This window comes from Abrus precatorius, unplaced genomic scaffold (assembly GCF_003935025.1).
Source record: "Abrus precatorius isolate BTA unplaced genomic scaffold, Abrus_2018 Scaffold7, whole genome shotgun sequence".
NCBI classification, from domain to species: Eukaryota; Viridiplantae; Streptophyta; class Magnoliopsida; order Fabales; family Fabaceae; genus Abrus; species Abrus precatorius.
In genome coordinates this window covers 4,538,708-4,557,007 of record NW_020874417.1, presented here as the reverse complement: position 1 = coordinate 4,557,007, position 18,300 = coordinate 4,538,708, and the positions used below count along the sequence as shown (strand labels likewise).

The 18,300-nt window shown below is 31.2% G+C and overlaps 1 protein-coding gene across 2 annotated transcripts; it reads left to right on the top strand.

The window, feature by feature from the left end:
• Positions 1 to 1,593: 1,593 nt before the first annotated feature.
• On the top strand, positions 1,594 to 3,800 carry LOC113870928 (heavy metal-associated isoprenylated plant protein 6-like). Of its 2 annotated transcripts, XM_027507497.1 has the most exons (6): positions 1,611 to 1,726; positions 1,862 to 2,012; positions 2,133 to 2,239; positions 2,321 to 2,359; positions 2,476 to 2,554; positions 2,706 to 3,608. In XM_027507497.1, the coding sequence occupies exons 1-6, from the start codon at positions 1,718 to 1,720 to the stop codon at positions 3,215 to 3,217; spliced, it is 897 nt and encodes a 298-aa protein (XP_027363298.1). In that variant the 5' UTR covers positions 1,611 to 1,717; the 3' UTR covers positions 3,218 to 3,608. The 2 variants fall into 2 exon arrangements, with proteins under 2 accessions (XP_027363297.1, XP_027363298.1); XM_027507496.1 differs by having other exon boundaries at positions 1,594 to 1,726; positions 2,133 to 2,359; positions 2,706 to 3,800.
• The last annotated feature ends 14,500 nt before the right edge of the window (positions 3,801 to 18,300 follow it).

The window sequence follows — 18,300 nt, the reverse complement described above, 5'->3', positions numbered from 1 at the left end:
TTTTTCACATCCAACAATGTGCAATTATTAAAATTAATAACTTTTTAAAATATAAAAACTAAAAATAAAGAGGACTGTGGACAATATATATATATAAGAATAGTATAGTATTTATTAACAATTATAAAAATATAATGAAAATATATATAATTTAAAATTAAAAAATAATAAGATTCACATGATTTTTATGATTTTTAATATATTTTAATTTATAACTTAAAAGTGTGTTAGAGAGCATATTATTATAATTTTTGTTATTAAATATTGTATTAAAATTACGTTAGAAAAGTTATATAATGATATAACAGTTACTTGATATCAATTTCATCTATCTAATATTTATTGTATAAAATAATATTTGGAAAAAAAAATTATTTTTAAAAATTATTTTACATGATTTTATTAAATTAAAAAATAATATAAAATATTAAAGTATAATTATTATTGGTATCTTTGTCTATTTATTATTATTTTTTATTTTAAATTATTTTATGCAAGAGATACATTTAAAATTTTTTTATCTTATTATATTTATGAAATACATATACATAATGAAGTCTATATTATATGTGTACCAGAAAAAAAAAAGTTTGCATTATTTAATTATTTCACAATAAACTTATTCTTTAATTATTAGCAGTGATAATTATATTGTAAATGAATTACTATGTGTCCGAGAAAACTTGATATAATTAGTAGTTATCATCCTGCAGTCAAGTGTTTAGAATTGTTTATCAATTTTAAATTTAGTAATATTTTTAATAATTATTTTATTGCTCAAAATAAAAAGTTATAGATAATAATTTTTTATTAAAAATAAATTTAATATAATTTAATGCATTAATAGTATTAATTACTATAATTTTTTTTGTAAAATTTATCACGTACAATTTTTTTATTTTATGAAATGTTATACAGTTAAAAAATCACATTTTTAAAATACTCTCTATTAGGACATGGATTTTTTTTTGAAATATTGATTATAAACTACTCATTAACATTTATTATATATAAAGTCCACATATTAAGAATTTATTTTAAAAAATTAAAATAATGAATAAATTATATTTAATATTTCTTAGTATATATTGTATTCACGCATTAAAAATAATAATATATTTATTATTCTTTTAAAATCATCAATTACTGTATAAAAGTAAAAAAAAGAGAAGTAAAGTATTATTATTATTATATAATTTACATAAAAAAATATATCCCACCTTTGAATACTAAATATACGATATTGGTGTAAAGTTTTGTCAAACAAAATAACGCATGGTATACGGGAAAGTTTTCGTAATTCTGAATTAAGTGGGTAATGGGTTTGGTAAGTGAGAGTGCAGTCAAAATTTGATGATGAGTCAAGCGTCACCATGCAGTCTTTTCTCGATCCGAGCAAGTCCTACTCGGCGGCAAAACCAGAAAAACTTCAATACACACATGTCACTATTAATCAAATTATTTATCTCCTACTCAAAACAAATAACATTCAAAAATCAATTTCCATGGCCTCAGACATCATCCCCTCCCTCATACCCCATCATTATCCCTATGCATACACATACATAACACATGCCCCCAACCCATTGCCCCACCCACCTCTCTCTTTATATATAATCCTCTCCCTTCCTTCTCTTTCCACTCTTCAAACAAACCAGAAAAATCCTATCTTAGCTATCGCAATATTATTTAACTTATTCAATTACCCCAACCCCAAATGGGAGAGGTTAGTTCTTATTTCATCTATTCATTCCTTTTCGGTAGTATTAGTATATTCCACATTCCTCTAATTCCTTTTTCGTCTAATTAACCACTAACTCATCACGCGTTTCTAATTCTCGTGTCTTTTATTCATACTCAGCAAAAGGAGCAGCCAAAGAATGAAACCGAGAAGAAGCCCGACGAGGCAGCACCCAAGAAAGACGACGGACCTGCCCCCGTCGTTTACAAATTCGACTTGCATTGCGAAGGATGCGTCAAGAAGATCAAGCGAACCGTTCGCCACTTCGAAGGTAAAATCAACCATCATATTCTCCATTCTGTTAATGTTATTCTCCTTCATTTGCATTAATTTTATCAATTCGTATGCATATTTGAAATTGTGAAAATACTGACAAATTGAGGATATGCAGGCGTGGAAACAGTTAAGGCAGATCTATCTGCTAACAAAGTGACAGTTACCGGAAAAATGGACGCCGTCAAGCTTCGAGATAAGTTGGCCGAGAAAACCAAGAAGAATGTTCAGATAATCTCTCCTCAGCCAAAGAAAGATGCCGATGCCGGCGAAAAACCGCCGGAGAAAAAGGCCGACGAGAAGAAGGCCGACGAGAAAAAGCCCGTAGAGGATAAACCTAAAGAGGTATAGCTATAAACTTAATTTTTGCTTAGTTAACGTGTCCTTCCTTGAATAATTGAATTTATTAAGCTTAATTTCACTAACCGACTTTCTATTAATTTATTCTTGCTTCGGTACAGAGCACGGTGGTTTTGAAGATCCGATTACACTGTGACGGTTGCATTGCGAAAATTCGAAGAATCATCCAAAGGTTCAAAGGTGAGAGAGTTGACCTATGACCTAAATCTAAATCACATGATTTATTTTTAAATTAAACACTTGATAATTTAATTTAAATAATTAATAATTGAACTCCCGAACGGTTAATTCAGTGGCTGACGATGACGGTGCTGTTGTTGTTCTTCCACAGGTGTTGAGTCGGTGAACGTTGACGGAAGCAAGGACTTGGTGACGGTTAAAGGAACGATGGACGTGAAGGAGCTGGTGCCGTACCTGAACGAGAAACTGAAGCGAAACGTGGAGGTGGTTCCTCCGAAAAAAGACGACGAGAAGAAAGAGAAAGACGGTGGTGGCGATAAGAAAGAGAAAGACGGTGGAGGCGATAAGAAAGAGAAGGAGGAAGGCGGTGAAAAGAAAGAGGAGAGTGCGGCGGCGAAGGTGGATGTTAACAAAATGGCGTACATGTACTCGATGCCACCTCCGTCGTACTTTTACGATGGACACTTTCCCGGTCAAACGAGTTACGCTATGCCAATGGAGGTTCATCCTCACCAACAAGGGTACGCTAATCATTACGTGGACCCAGGGTATGCGAATCAGGGTTATCCTGTACAGCCACCTCTACCGTACTACATGCACCCTCACGCCCCTCCTCCGCAGATGTTCAGCGATGAGAATCCGAACGGTTGTACCGTGATGTGATTGGCGGGTTGGGGAATTTGAGAAAGTGTGGTGTGTATGGGTTACGGTGTACACTTGCGCACTGTCGGAGCGAGCAACGCGCATGCTGTAATTTGTAAATAAAAATGGAAAATTGATGTGCGTGTAAATTGATGAGAGAGTGGGTTCCGTGTTGTTCAAAATCAATATAGAGAAATCTTATCGTATGGTAGAATTTTGATTTAGTATATGTTATTGGATATGTCTATAGGTTGGTGTTTTAGAGAATAGAGATAGGGGATGGCCGGCTGGCTGGAGAATCCTGCCCCGAGATTAGAACAATTACTTACATGATCAGTTGTTCTTTGTTTTGTTTATTTTTTTATGTATCAGTATAAAATATTTCAATAAAATTTACAGATCTTATCATAGTTTTGTTCATGGTGCTGAGCCCATGTGAAAAGGGATTGGTTATACTTATTTGTCTCTTGTGAGAGATTTTTTTTGGTTTATGTTTTTCCTTTTGGGTTCATATGGCGGAGAATTTTTATTTGTGGGTTTGTTAACCAAGCAATTCTGTTGCTTTTCTTTCTTTCTTTCTTTTTCAAATCACATGCATTTGGATTTGGTGTGAGCGTTGACAACGTCCTCCTAACAGAAAAATATTCGACTTTTAATAATTCAAAATTAAATTGAGATTGCTGCCGTTCAAAGTAAAGTGAAGTGAATTCACCAGAAGAATTTACGTCCCAAGTACAGAGATATTATGGCCCTACATAAATTGCAGTACCCATTTCAACGATTCCGAGCAACCAATTGAACAAAAGAGACTTTAATGGTAGGGGCCATTTCCTAATCTTATTAGAAGAAAAAGTAGGAATCTTGCGCTAAGATTAATAATACTGCCATAGTCCAAATGCATAAAACAATGATTTTTTTTACAAAATATTATGATCATCTTGAATTTAATATAGTTGCACTAAGTCCCACACTAAATAACGCCAAGATAAAGCCTCGTCCTATCTTTTAAAATTTGTATTTTAGTATCTGTTTCTTAAGATGTTCTTTTTTTATTAAATTTTTTCTATTAGTCAATTTATACGTCATGCTTGTTGAGCTCTTAACCACAAAAATGAATAAATGTATTTATGAATAAGAACAAAGAACGATAAAAGAGACAAATGAAGCCCCAATCTTGTGACGAGCCACCAAATGGTTTTAGATTTTAGTTGGGCAAAGGTGATTCAAGTCCATGTAAAATAGACAATTAATGTTTATATTCTACATTATATATTTGTTAAATTAACTTTAAGATTAATTTAATTTGCTGGGTACAACACGTACGTACAGCGTAAAACTTATTTTGTACAATTCAACTTGATGATTTGTTTCTTTACCAAATTAGATGAACCAAAACTTTTCCATAAATCATATGTGGTCCTTGTGAATAATGGAGCATTTGCTTTGACAGCACTATCTTTTAGCAACTGTCTTCTTCATTAACCACTGTTATAAATTTCACATTTATTAGAGGTCCATTGCTAGCTAGGTACAGGGCTTCACATTTTTTCTTTTCTTTGCCCTGTCTTATTTCACTAATACAATGCCTTGTTGAAGATTTAGTTAGAACATTAATTTTTTAAGTTGATAAATAGCTCACACATTTAACAAGGAGATAACTTTTAATTTATGAAAAATGTTAAACCTTATAATTTTTATTGATCCTAAAGAAATAAATAATAAAAAAAATATATGAAATCTTGTATCTGCGTTTGTATAATAAAGCGATGAGAAGAAAGAAAAATATGATATAAGATTATTTTTATGATGAAAAAAAATGTATATCAATACCACGACAGCAAATAGTAGGATGCAACGAAAAGGAACTTTTATTGCAATAACAAGAGAAATTAGGGTTCCAGTTAAAATGTTTTATTTTACATTTAATAGAATAAATTATATATCTTTTTTTATCATCTACAATTATCTTACTTGACTCGACAGAATTGCCTTTAACGAAAGACACTTATAGTCTAAACAAAAAAATAACAATTAATTTTTAACATTTTTTTTTATATAAATACTTTGAGCGATCATCCTTTGAAACCTCCCACTTAGCAACCAGAGGCATTATATCATTCTCTTGAAACAATAAATGTCTATGGTACAAGTGTAATATTGATTGAAGTATATAAGACAATCTAACTACCAATATATTTTGATTTAATACTGATTTTAATATATTTAAATTTCTAAATTGAACTTTGTGTATTTACGATGAGTTTAGATTGTCTCAACATAGTTTAGTGTTATTTTTAAAAAAATATTTTTTAAGAAATTATATATTAATAATAAAATTTTAAGATTTGACATATATTACTTTACATGTGATGATATCATATTTATATTGATATTATTATTTTAAAATACATTTAATTTTATATTTTATTAATTTCATAATTTAATTATATACAGTATTAACATTGATATATTTTATTTGTAAATTAAGTTGAATCCATATTATCTCAATATTATCAATTTTTAATCAATTCGAGGTCAAATAAAAAAAAACAGTTATAAATTTTTTTAAAACTAAATAAAAATAAAGGTAAATTTATTTCAACTCGTCACATATACATCCTCACACAGTCACATATTAATATTAGGCCAAATCATTAAGGTACCACAAATCCTTAAATTTATTTCAGCATTAGAGAAAAAAACCTATATTTTTAATTAATATTTTTCATTTTAATTCTTTAACTAATGTTTTAAGGATACGAGTTAGTATTTCTAACAAAATAAAATTATAATTTTTTAATACAAACAATATAATTCTTTTATTTGCTATAAAAAATAGTTTGTTTTCTCTATTAATATTTTAAGAGCATAATATTCCAACAATATATATTTTTTAAAGAAATCCATTTAGTTGCCTGTAAATATATCATTTTTCAAAGTATATATTAACCTTTTTAAAGAATAAACTTAAAAACATGCTAAAAGTTTGTCAAATACAACACGAATCATTGAAAATTCTTAAAAATAATAATTTTAAGTAATTGTAATAAAACTTAACTTGTCTTAATAATTAAACTATATGATTACACATGAGCATAATAAAAGTTTTAAACTAAGAATATGTTAAACTAAAATTATACAGACATCATTCTTTGTTTAATAAGTTGTACGTACATATATGTATGTGCACTATTTTTCTTACAAAATAGATGCAAGACAAAAATGAAATACTACCCTTTTCCTTCTACAAAGGGCAGCATTGAAGGTGTCAAATTACTGAGTTTGTGAGATTTTTCTGTTGAATTCTGATACAATTATTATTATTATTGTTTTCTTACAGAATCAATGTTATCATATATACAACCTCCAGTCAATAATAGGCACACATGTATGTTTAAGGCTTCAAGCCCTTGCATACGCCAAAGGAGGGGGAGAGGGGGTAGAATATATTAATCACAGTACTAAGATTGTAACTTAGCATGCGCATGCAGTATACGTCACATACGGCGTATGCGTAAATAGGCGTGAAAAATCCATTACCCTGCAATATACATGCCGTTCGCATTGCAATGATATGAGTCTTTCAATTCATTTTTTAACATTAATCAATTGTTAATTGAAAGTGAAAGGTCTCTGTTAAAGAGAAAAATATATGAAAATACTAATAAGTATCTTTAAGATAAAATTTCATATTAAAAATGTTATTTTTTTTAATAGAAATTTGTTGTTAATATATTTTTATTATGCTTTCTAATAGTGTGTTTTTTTAACTCAAAATACCCATCTTTTTCTCTCTAACCCATATATGAATTAATACGATAAACAAGGGATATAAAAAAAGTAATAACTTTCAGTAAAATTCCAAAATATTTTAAGTAAAATCTTAAATGTATAAGAAATAAAAACAGAGAGAGTATTTTAATAAAACTAAATTTTAATTATTGATTTTTTTAATTACTAATTTATTGAGTATTGAACGGGAAAGCAAGTTTGTTCTCTGTTGAGCTTTGACTGTTTGAGTTAGGTCTGTTTAATAATCGTAGATAAGAACATGTACTTAAAATATATGCAGTAAGCGTGGGGGTATATGTTATCTATAATAGTTGAAATACATAAAAGGCCAAAAGCTTCATAGCTAGCAGAGCCTTTTTCCTTTGTTTTGAATATTATATTCTTATGGGTAATATATATTGTATAGCATTTAATTATTTATGCATCATTTAACCTAAAAAAATCGATAAGGACATAAGAACACAAGGAAAATAATTGAATAATCCAAATTAGATTTCTAAAGGGATTCCATTTTGCAAACCTCTAAACATAACATTCATAAACGTCTGAATGAGTATAGACTAACGAAAATGGCACATGATGACGTAGAGCTTTTAAATTGTGCTTCTACGGGAAGACAAAAGAGCAAGCCAATGATTTTAGTTTTGGGCAAAAATGCACCAACCAATCATTTCAAGGACAGGGAAATCGACATTATCTGCAATTACGTCATTATACGCATGATCAGTAGTGCTTTTCGCTCCATTTTACAGTGATTAAGAGAAAATGATACGAAAGCTTTACGATTCATGATAAAGACCCTTAAAAAAAGTGTTATAATTCATTCACATTATTATTGATGGCACAATTAGGTACGATTACTTAAATCAAGCAAGTTTATTTATTATATTTTTATCATTATTATCACTTGTACGTATTATTTACCTATTCTTAAATTTAAAGAGTTGTATTTTAAACAAGTGACTATATTTTTAAAAAATATATATATTATTTTTATAATACAAAATTTATTTTTAACTTTAAACTATTTTTATGTAAATAAAATATATTGATATATTGTTGTATGTAAACTTTTAAAATAATTTGTTTAAACTCTTATAATTCATTACTATAATTCTTAAATCTGTCCATAAAATATATATATTTTTATTTAATGTAGTCTCGAGTAAGCTCATTAAACTAATATCGTAATTTTTCATTCGTAAAGCTAACTTCGCAAATAAAAGCATGAGTCTGAAATATATCAGTTAAGTGCTAATTTTAAAAAATAAAATATTTGAAACTAAGTTAGAATTTAGTTATTAATTTCTACCGGCTTTTGTTAAATTTTTCTATTTAGTATTTGTTCTTGTAAGTATCAAGCAACGCCATTAACATGAACATATCTGATCAACAGCCTTAATTTCTCTATAAAAGTTTAAGATACTACAAAAGAATTAACAACTTAGTATCAACACAATGTTATGAAAGATTTCTCAACAAAGTGTAAAAAGAAATGGAGAGAGTAATAGAAAGATACTGTAAGCTAAATAATAAGTTGATCGTGCGTGATGGGAGGCTAAATGACAAAATATCAATACAAATTAAGATAGGTTAAAAAGGATCTAGTTTCAACCACATTAATTAACAAGCCTTTATAATCCTTGATTTTTCATCACTTAAAATCGTGCTTTACAAGTTTTAATTGTTGATTGATGAAGAAAGGTCAATTATATATGCATCCATAATCGATGCACTTACGTGACATCTTTGAACTTAACCTCATAAAAGTATCCCCTTAATTAATGATCAACATTGAAAAGAAGCCCATGACTATTTTGTAACCATTATTGCAAAATTTGACACATCTAAAAGTCGAAGGAGATATTTCCGCCACTTTATGATTGCCCAGTCTTTGTGTGCAAAACGCATTCATATATAGCCGTTTGCGTGAGAGCTCTAAGAAGCTGCATATCACAACTTGCCCATCGCTTCTACTTCGACAGCATACCATGCAACGTCAACAAAGCCCTACAAATACCAAGCCAATGGTAACTTCTAGTAAACAAGTTGCTGTACTTTTAAAATTTATTGAAAAAATATTAAATTAAGTTATTATTTAAATGTACTCATAGTACTATATATTAAGTTTCATTTTATATTTGATATACTTTAAGAAGAGAACAATATATGACATACATTTTCATTTTATAGTAAGACTAAGAACGAAGCATATACCTAATAGATTGCAATATAAAAAGTTAAATAACTGTTACCTGTTTAATTATGAGTTCCGTTAAGTTTTTTGTGACTAAGTTTCGAAAATGAAATTCCTTTTAAGCATTATAATGTCCTTCTGTTTTATTCAAGCATTGGGAAAGAACTGAAAGATACGTGCAAACTGCAAACACAGTACTGTTATATAAAAAGGGTTATGTAGCTTTTTATTATTTAATAAGTATATTGGAGAAATGCGTACATAAAATAGCAATTTAAGTGTGTTAGTGACAACGTTTGGGGTGAGTCATGTTCACTATTGATGCAGTTGCATACCACGTCAGCTCTTATGTCATTGTTGGAGCACAAGTGGGAAGTGCATTCTAGAGAAGCATAAAACAGGCGTGGTTCATATTTGGTTTTTGGATTTGCTGATGAGGTGACGCCAACGCTCCAAGCCCACCCAATCCAACCCACTGTTTCTCTTTTTTAATTGCAAATATGTGCAAGTTTATCCTATTAATTATGACCACACCTTAGGCTTTTTCTGGGGTCTCATAAAAATGGAGCCCTTTAGTCATTGACCTAACCAATTAAGTAGGTGAATGATTTAAAATATAAATATTTAAGACGGATAAAGTTATAAATTGGTGAGTAATAAAACGGAGTTCAGCTTCAAAATAAAAGTATATTTTAATTTTGTAAACATCGCAGCTGCCATTTCTGGCTTCGTCACGTTCAAATATGTTATTTCCCTTTTTTAAATTGCGCTCGCCACTAAGTTGTTGATGACCTTAAAATTCCAAACGTGTAAAGTTATATGCAAATATTTCATGCATATGCATAATAATAATGCTCAAATTACAACGTGCGTGAGTTGAACGTGGAAGCAAAGGCTTATCATATCATAATCATCGAAGATAAAAGAAATAAATGGAGCATTGCATGATACATTTTATTATTGCGGTTGTAGCTCTATCTATCCGTACGTAGAGACATTTGTAAAGTAAAATGATGTCGATTAATTAAGATATATATATTCAAAAACAACAAAATAAGAAAGCAATTCATAGCAACCACGGTACATTTCTATGCCATCATCACGATTTTTTCAACGACAATGTAGCGTATTTAATGGCAACTCTCAAGAGATCATTTTCTTTTACCATAATTTATTTCCATTTGTAAAATCTTATGTGAATAAATTTCCTTGTCTTATCTTTAATATAAGATATTAGTTATTTCCTTATATAAGTTTATTTATTTATCATTTTATTACATATATTTCTCTCTCGTTGTTTTTTATCTATCCCTAATTGTAAAGTATGAAGCAATTTTTTTTTTCTATAAAATTAACACTTTTTAAATATGCTTGTAAGTGAAGACATCGGTAGCAGTTGATTATCAATATTTATATTATAAATGAGAGTTTAATATTTAAAAAATAAATATAAATTTATTTAGAGTTTATTATATGTATATTTTAAAATTACAATTAAAATAATGTGTGAATTACACACTATATTGCTATAATTATTTTATTTTTAACTCACATAAGTATCTATTTTTATATTAATAAAATTTATCTTAATTACTTTTTTATATTTTTTAAAAATTTAGAATTTACTTTCAAGAATCTTATCTTTCAGATTTATAGTTATAAATATATATTAATTATTAAAATTAAATTAAATTTTTTACTCTATACAATAAAAGTATTATTTTCAAAAAATTTATATTTTAAAGTTATTTAATTTTATTAAACCCTTATCATTTTAATACATACTATTCGTAGTAATACAATTAACTATTAAAAAGCAACTGTTTAAAATAATTTTATTATATATATATATTCTAAAATAAGTTACCTATGCATATAATATAATGCGTGTGTAATTAAAGTCACGGTTTTCTAAACATGTTTGAGATTTGACATTTGAGTCTTTACAAATTGAAAATCGTTAATGTCATTATATTATACTCCATAAAAACCTTTTCATCGTGGAAAAACCAATTCATGTTGCAAGCTAGTTTGTCATCGTGCTAATTAGTGATGACCGACTATAAAATTTCCTTTATAGCTAATATCATCTAATCATTTATGTTACATTAGTAACACTTTTACTATTAAATTTCAACTTAGAAAAACAGTTCTTATATAAAGTGAAATAGTAGTATATAAGTCACTAAACTAAATTAAAAATGAATTTTAAACGATCTCAATCCTAGAAAATATAATATTTCAGTATTTCTATTTAAAAAAGGGAAAATTTCAATGACGTGTCATCAATACATCCTTAAACAACAATTTAAGATCATTTACATGAATCATGCGTTAGAACTTGAAGTCTTCATTTAATTAGTAATGTTTGACTCGTGATTTCCCTTGTTAATACTAAAAAATGATTAATAGCTTCCACCATTTTGCTAATATGAAGTGGTTCAAGGGATGAAAACAGAACATTGAGAGTCAGTGTACAGTGAAGTACAACGAGGATTTTTGGTGCTGTCCCCCCAAACGGACGACATGCACAATTTTGTAAAATACTAGTTTATCTATTTTTATTTTTGGGTGAAAAACAGTTATATATTGAAAAGGAAATTTAGGCAACAAAATAGAAAATAGAAAATAGAAATTGGAGTGCCTTGCCGTTGAGTTAAGGCGAGTCGTGAATGTGGTCCCTATTTCCAATTTCTGAGTCAGTTGTGACTATGATACGCATCAAAATTTGTCGCCAACTTCATCATGTTCCATTTTCGTGTATCACATGATACCATCCATCCATTGACATGCATGACATGAAAAGACATACATCGAAGGTCATGTGTATGCCCGTCGGCTATAACCCTGGTTATTCAACATTTAAACTGTTTAGGTAATAAATATGTTAACTGTTAATGTTCAAATATCGATACGACATCTTTTCACTTCACAGCATTTTATTATAAAAAGGTTTAAAAAAAAGGGATTGAAATGACGTTGTTTTACTCATGGTGAAAAATTTTAAAAAAAAGCTAAAAGTACAAAAAAGATATACGCAAACAAAATAATTAGGAACGAAGTGGACTTCACTCGTTAAGTTCTGAATTTTAATTATTTAATGAGTTTTTATTATTTTTCTAAATATTTTTTCTAAAAAATTATGATTATTGTATTAAAATTGTAAAAATATGATAAATAATTTTTAATAAAATTTCATTATTATTAATTAATAATCTTCTACTTTAAAGACTAGAGTTAATAAAATTTAGTCAAAGATAAAACAATCAAAATGACAAGTTTTAGATTATGGCTAAAGTAAGTTAGTTGTATTAACTTATGAATAGGTTAGCTAGATTACCCGTTATAATGTGTTTGAAATTATAGTATTTATAATTTAATATTTAATAAAGTTTGAAAGTTAAATTTTTTAAATATTATATATTCAAAAGTTAAAAATCTAAAATATATTTAAAGTTATTTTTTTATTATAAATTAAAATTACATTTATATATTCATGAATGCGAACTTTTCGTAAAACCATCAATATAAAATACATATAAAATTTGTTTAAAAAATATTATCAATATAATAGTTTAAAAAAGTTCATTCACTTGTGCACTACTTTTTTATTAACTCATATTAACTTTAACTCAAATTTTAAAATTATATGACAAAAAAGGAATGAATTTAGTGAAACGACTTATTGAATTATGTAATGCAAACTTCCATTTGTAAAAAAAACTTTGATTATTTCATTGTATTCTTAACTTGTAATTAAACCAGTGATTAGTAGTCCTAAACTAGTGGGTGTTTGAGCATTAATGTTGGTTCTGTTTGGGTTTGAAAAAGGTTCAGGTTTGGGCCTGACTCTGGGTTACCTTTTTGACTCACAAAAATGTGGTTAGGCACAAGTCAAAAGTGGGTCCCATTCCACATCGGCAACACGTGGCGCTGTGTTGGAGTTTGAATTTGTACGCTACGACTGTGTTTTACTTCAACACGTCTCCTCCATTGCACGCCTTCATTCAACTGTTCCCTTTTTACTTTAAAAACACCATAATTTCCATTTTCTGTTAAAATTCTCCGTCAAAGCCCGTAGTCAAGGTGTAGAATTATCTTAAAATATGGCCCAAAACTGTTGTATTTCAAAACCCACGTGCACTCCGCTCAAATTCTTCGCCCAACTTCAACTACATTTCAATATTTGAATCTCCATTGTTAAAGTTTGTCTCTCTTATGATCAAAAGTTGACGGCCATTCAAAATTCTTTCTTATTATAAAATTCGCGACAGCGTTTTGTTTCTTTTTTTGCTTTTCTGGTAGTTTGGATAAGGATTGAATTACGATCCAAATTATTCAATATCTTTCCCTCGGCTAAAGGTTCAATGGTTTGACTACCATCGCTGCTAATTGTATCTAGCCTATTCTAGTAGTTCTAGTAGGTATTGCTGAAAAAATATCAATATTAATAAAACATTTCTTTATATTTTCAATGTACTGTATCTTGTAAATCAGAAATATGCTAAAATAATATTGTTATTATTGCAATTTAATATAACTATATACTTAGAACTCGAATTTGAGATTTCTAGTTAAATTGAAATAAACCCAGCCGTTAATTCATGCATTTATTGTAACAATTTATAAAACAACAGTTATATCAAAAATATATTTATTTGCAGTGGTTTAAAATTGAAACGGTTTATTTCCTTAAATAATTTGCAGGAACAAAATGTGCCCCTGCTTTGTTGAGTGAACGAGAGTTCAAACAACTTTCTTTTCATTTTCTTTGCTACCTTGAAATGGAAAGGAAATAGGATTGAAAATGCAGGTGATTTCCCTCTTTTTTCAATGAAAATCTTATTTGAAACTTCTTTTAAAAGTTTTTTTTATATTTAATTTAAGCAAATCCAAACATCCTAAACTAAAAATGAAAAAGAATTTCCAAACACACCTTTAACGAATACATGAGAAGTGGGAAATGAAAAACAAAAACAAACATAAAATTTGATTGGTCTTGTAGGTATATAATAGGGATTGGGAGAGCTAATTGTCACAAAACTTCAGAATTTTTTATAGGATACTGAGTAGGGGAAGTAGTATAAAAGAGAGTGATGAGCCTGTAGAACGAGAATTAGCGAAGCCCAAGGTGTGGCAGGTTTACACAAGGAGGAAGAAGGTGGGCCCTTCAACTAATGATTAGTTTGTTAGAAGTGTATGACATGTTATACGGGAGAACATAAGGGGAGAGATTGTATTGGGAGAGGTATGTTGATGGTGAGTTAGTTAGAGGAGAGATAGTCTCTATAGGAGTCACTGACTCTAGAAAAGCTATGAATACATTGTAGAGCATTTTTGTTCATTCATACGCATTCAATATTATATAGTACTGTCGTTTGATCATATTTTTTTTTTGCTCTGTCATCTGTTCCTATTATTAGTTCAACCTGCCAGATTCGCGAGGGAGAAGCTAGCGGATAGTCCATGCCCCCAAAAATAACTGATCGAGTGGAGGCGTTAGAGGAGAGAATGGCAACAATGGAAGTTTTGGTGAGACAATCTCTGGTGGAATTTCGTCAGTCTATCTTGGAGGAGTTTTCTAAGCTGCGTTCTGGTCATGATTTAGCATTTCCTGAGACGGAGTCATTGTCAGAATATCGAATGGCGGCAAAGAAGGTAGAATTACCAGCGTTCGATGGTACTGATCCCATCGATTGGATTACTGGAGTTGAAACATACTTTGAGGTCCAGGGGTCTCATGAGGAAGTGAATGTTAGATTGGTGAAATTAAGTATAGAGGGGCCAACCATTCATTGGTTAAACCTCCTTCAAGAGTCAATTGATCAATTGACTTGGACAAAATTAAAACGAGAGATGATTGGACGGTATGGGGATGGACGAGCAAGAATCCATTTGAGGAATTGAGGGACCTAACGCAATTGGGAAGTGTGGAGGAATACTTAGTAGAGTTTGAATTCATCTCATCGCAGGTGCAGAGATTACCTGAGGAACAATACCTGGGGTATTTCATGGGTGGTTTAAAGCTTGATATTCGGACACGCATTCGCACTTTTAATCCGTTAAGCTGTCATCATGTTATGCGGTTGGCTTGTGATGTTGAAGCAGAGCTGTATGGAGACGCTGATCTGCGTGGTGGAGCTCCGCGAGGATGGAAGGGAAACAGAGAATGGGTCTCTGGTGTTGTGGATAAAGGCGGATCTGGGCCGGGTCAAACTTTACAAGCAGGAAAGAGTGGAAGTGGGCTTGGCCCAAGTTGGGGTGCGCATAGTAGTGGCCCAAGTTGGCGAGGTTCCTTGACAAGCAGCGTGACACAGACGAAGTCTCGTAACTCTGTTCCGTAAGGCAATCGCGCCTCCTGTGACCGATTGTCAACTACAGATTAGAGTAGAGGCATTAGACACCTGTCCTATGTAGAGTTGATAAATCGCAAGGGTCAAGGTTTATGTTTCAGGTGTGGAGAAAAATATCACCCCTTACACCAGTGCTCGGAGCGCCAGTTGCGGCTGGTGATTTTAGGAGATGACGAAGCAATTAATGAGGTCGGCGAAGTGATAGCCATTGAAGCTAAGGAAGAAGACCATGAGCCCACATTAGACTGCGGTGCTATGGGGATGTTTAGGGCAGTGGCGACGGAGCAAAGGAAGGGGATCGCTCCTTCTACATTGCGCCTAGAAGGAAAAATCAACAGTGTTTCGCTAGTGGTGCTTATTGACAATGGAACCAGTCATAATTTCATATCGCCACAGGTGGTAATAGAACTGGCATTGGAGGTTGAACCAAGAAAAACCAGTGAAAATTATGTTGGGTAAATTTCCTACTATAGCAACACCATATATATTGGAGTTGGGCAATTTGGATATGATACTGGGGTCATTTGCCTGCAGAGGTTTGGGAGAGTTACGTTTGATTGGGAACATATAACTCTTAGTTTTTGTTGGAAAGGACAGTGGGTGGAATTACAAGGTCAAAAACTGGATTCTGACAGAAAACATGCGAATGTAGTGGCTCCGTTATAGAGCTTGATAAAGGATGATGTGAAAAAGGGTGAAGTAAGGCATGAACAGGGGCTGTCTTCTGAACAGTTGCAAGATATTCAGACAATTTTATCTAACTTCCCTATTGTGTTCAAGGAACCACAACACCTGCCTCCCCCTAGAGATGTTTCACATGTCATTGAACTACACTGTGAGGCTGAACCGATAAGTGTGCGGCCTTACCATTATTTGTATAACCAGAAAGAGGAAATTGAGAAGCAAGTGGACGAAATGCTTAAGCAAGGAATTATTAGGCACAATTCTAGTTCTTTCTCTAGTCCAGTGATTTTGGTAAAGAAGAAAGATGCATCATGGCGCATGTGTGTGAATTACAGGGAGCTGAATAAAGTCACAGTTCCAGATAAGTATCCCATTTCGGTAGTAGAAGAATTATTAGATGAATTATATGGTGTTACTTACTTCTTTAAATTGCACTTAAAATCAGGATACCATCAAAACGTATGAAGGAGGAAGATGTCCATAAAACAGCCTTTAGGACGCATGATGGGCATTATAAATATTTGGTTATGCCATTTGGGCTAACCAATGCTCCAGCCACTTTTCAATCCCCATGAACCATATTTTTAAACCTTACTTGAGAAAATTTTTGTTGGTATTTTTTGACGATATCTTGGTGTATAATAGAGGATGGGTTGAGCATTTGGAGCATTTAAAGGCTATTTTGCAACTTTTGGAAGAACAGCACTTTGTGGTCAATAAAAAAAAAAGTGTGTTTGAAAGTAGGCAAGTAGAGTGTCTTGGTCATCTGATTTTGAATCAAGGAGTAGCTATTGATACTGCAAAAATTTAAAGTGTGGTAGAGTGGCCAATTATGCGCAATGTTAAAGGTGTAAGGGGAATCCTCAGTTTGACTGGGTATTATAGAAAATTTATTAAAGGGTATGGCAAAATTGCTAAACCATTGACTGAGTTACAAAAAAGGAGGGTTTCAAATGGAATGTTGCAGCATTAGATACGTTTAATAAATTGAAAAAGGTGATGACTCAAGCTCCTCTATTGGTCTTACCAAATTTCTCTCAACCTTTTGAGATCGAGTGTGATGCGTCTGGGGCTGGAATAGGGGCTGTGCTGATGCAAAATTAGCAGCCAATTGCTTATTTTAGTAAGGCTTTATCCCTAATAACTTGAGTAAATCTGCTTATGAGAAGGAATTGATGGCTCTTGTGTTAGCAGTCCAACATTGGAGGCCTTATTTAGTAGGTAGAAGTTCAAGGTGTATTCTGACTAACAGAGTTTGGGGCACTTGCTGCAGCAACGAATTACTACAGTTGCTGAACAAAATTGGATGACAAAATTGATGGGATACTAGTTTGAAGTCATATAAAAGCCGAGACCTCAAAACAAAGCAGCTGATTCACTATTTCGTGTATGTGAAGAAGAGGAATTACTGGAGATATCCATAATGCCAATTTGGTTATAGGGGCAGCAAATACAAGAGGAATGCAATGTTGACCCTTTTCTTCAAAAGGTGGTGAGTGACTTGCAACAAGGTGCTACTTCTCACCATGGATTTAGTTTACAGCAAAGGGTATAAATGTACAAAGGAAGATTGGTTATTTAAGCAAACTCACCTTTTATTCCTCATGTTTTGGAGGAATTTCATTCATCTTATGCTGGTAGCCATTCTGGATTTTGAGAACCTATAAAAGACTAGTTAGAAATCTGTATTGGGTGGGCATGAAGAAAAAAGTGCAAGATTTCGTCAAAAACTGTGATATTTGCCATCACCATAAGTATGCTGCCACCTCCACAGTAGGGTTGTTACGGCTCTTGCTAATTCGGGATAGAGTTTGGGAAGATATTTTCATGGATTTCATTACTGGGTTGCCTAAATCCAAGGGATTTGAAGGTATATTTGTGGTGGTGGATCGGTTATCTAAGTATGGACATTTGATACTCCTCAAACACCCTTATACAGCAAGAAAAATAGCTGAAGTGTTTGCTAAAGAAGTGGTTAGGTTTCACAGCATACCCCACTCAATTGTCAGTGACCGAGATCCATTGTTCATGAGTCTATTCTGGCAGGAACTATTCCATTTGCAGGGAACCACATTGAA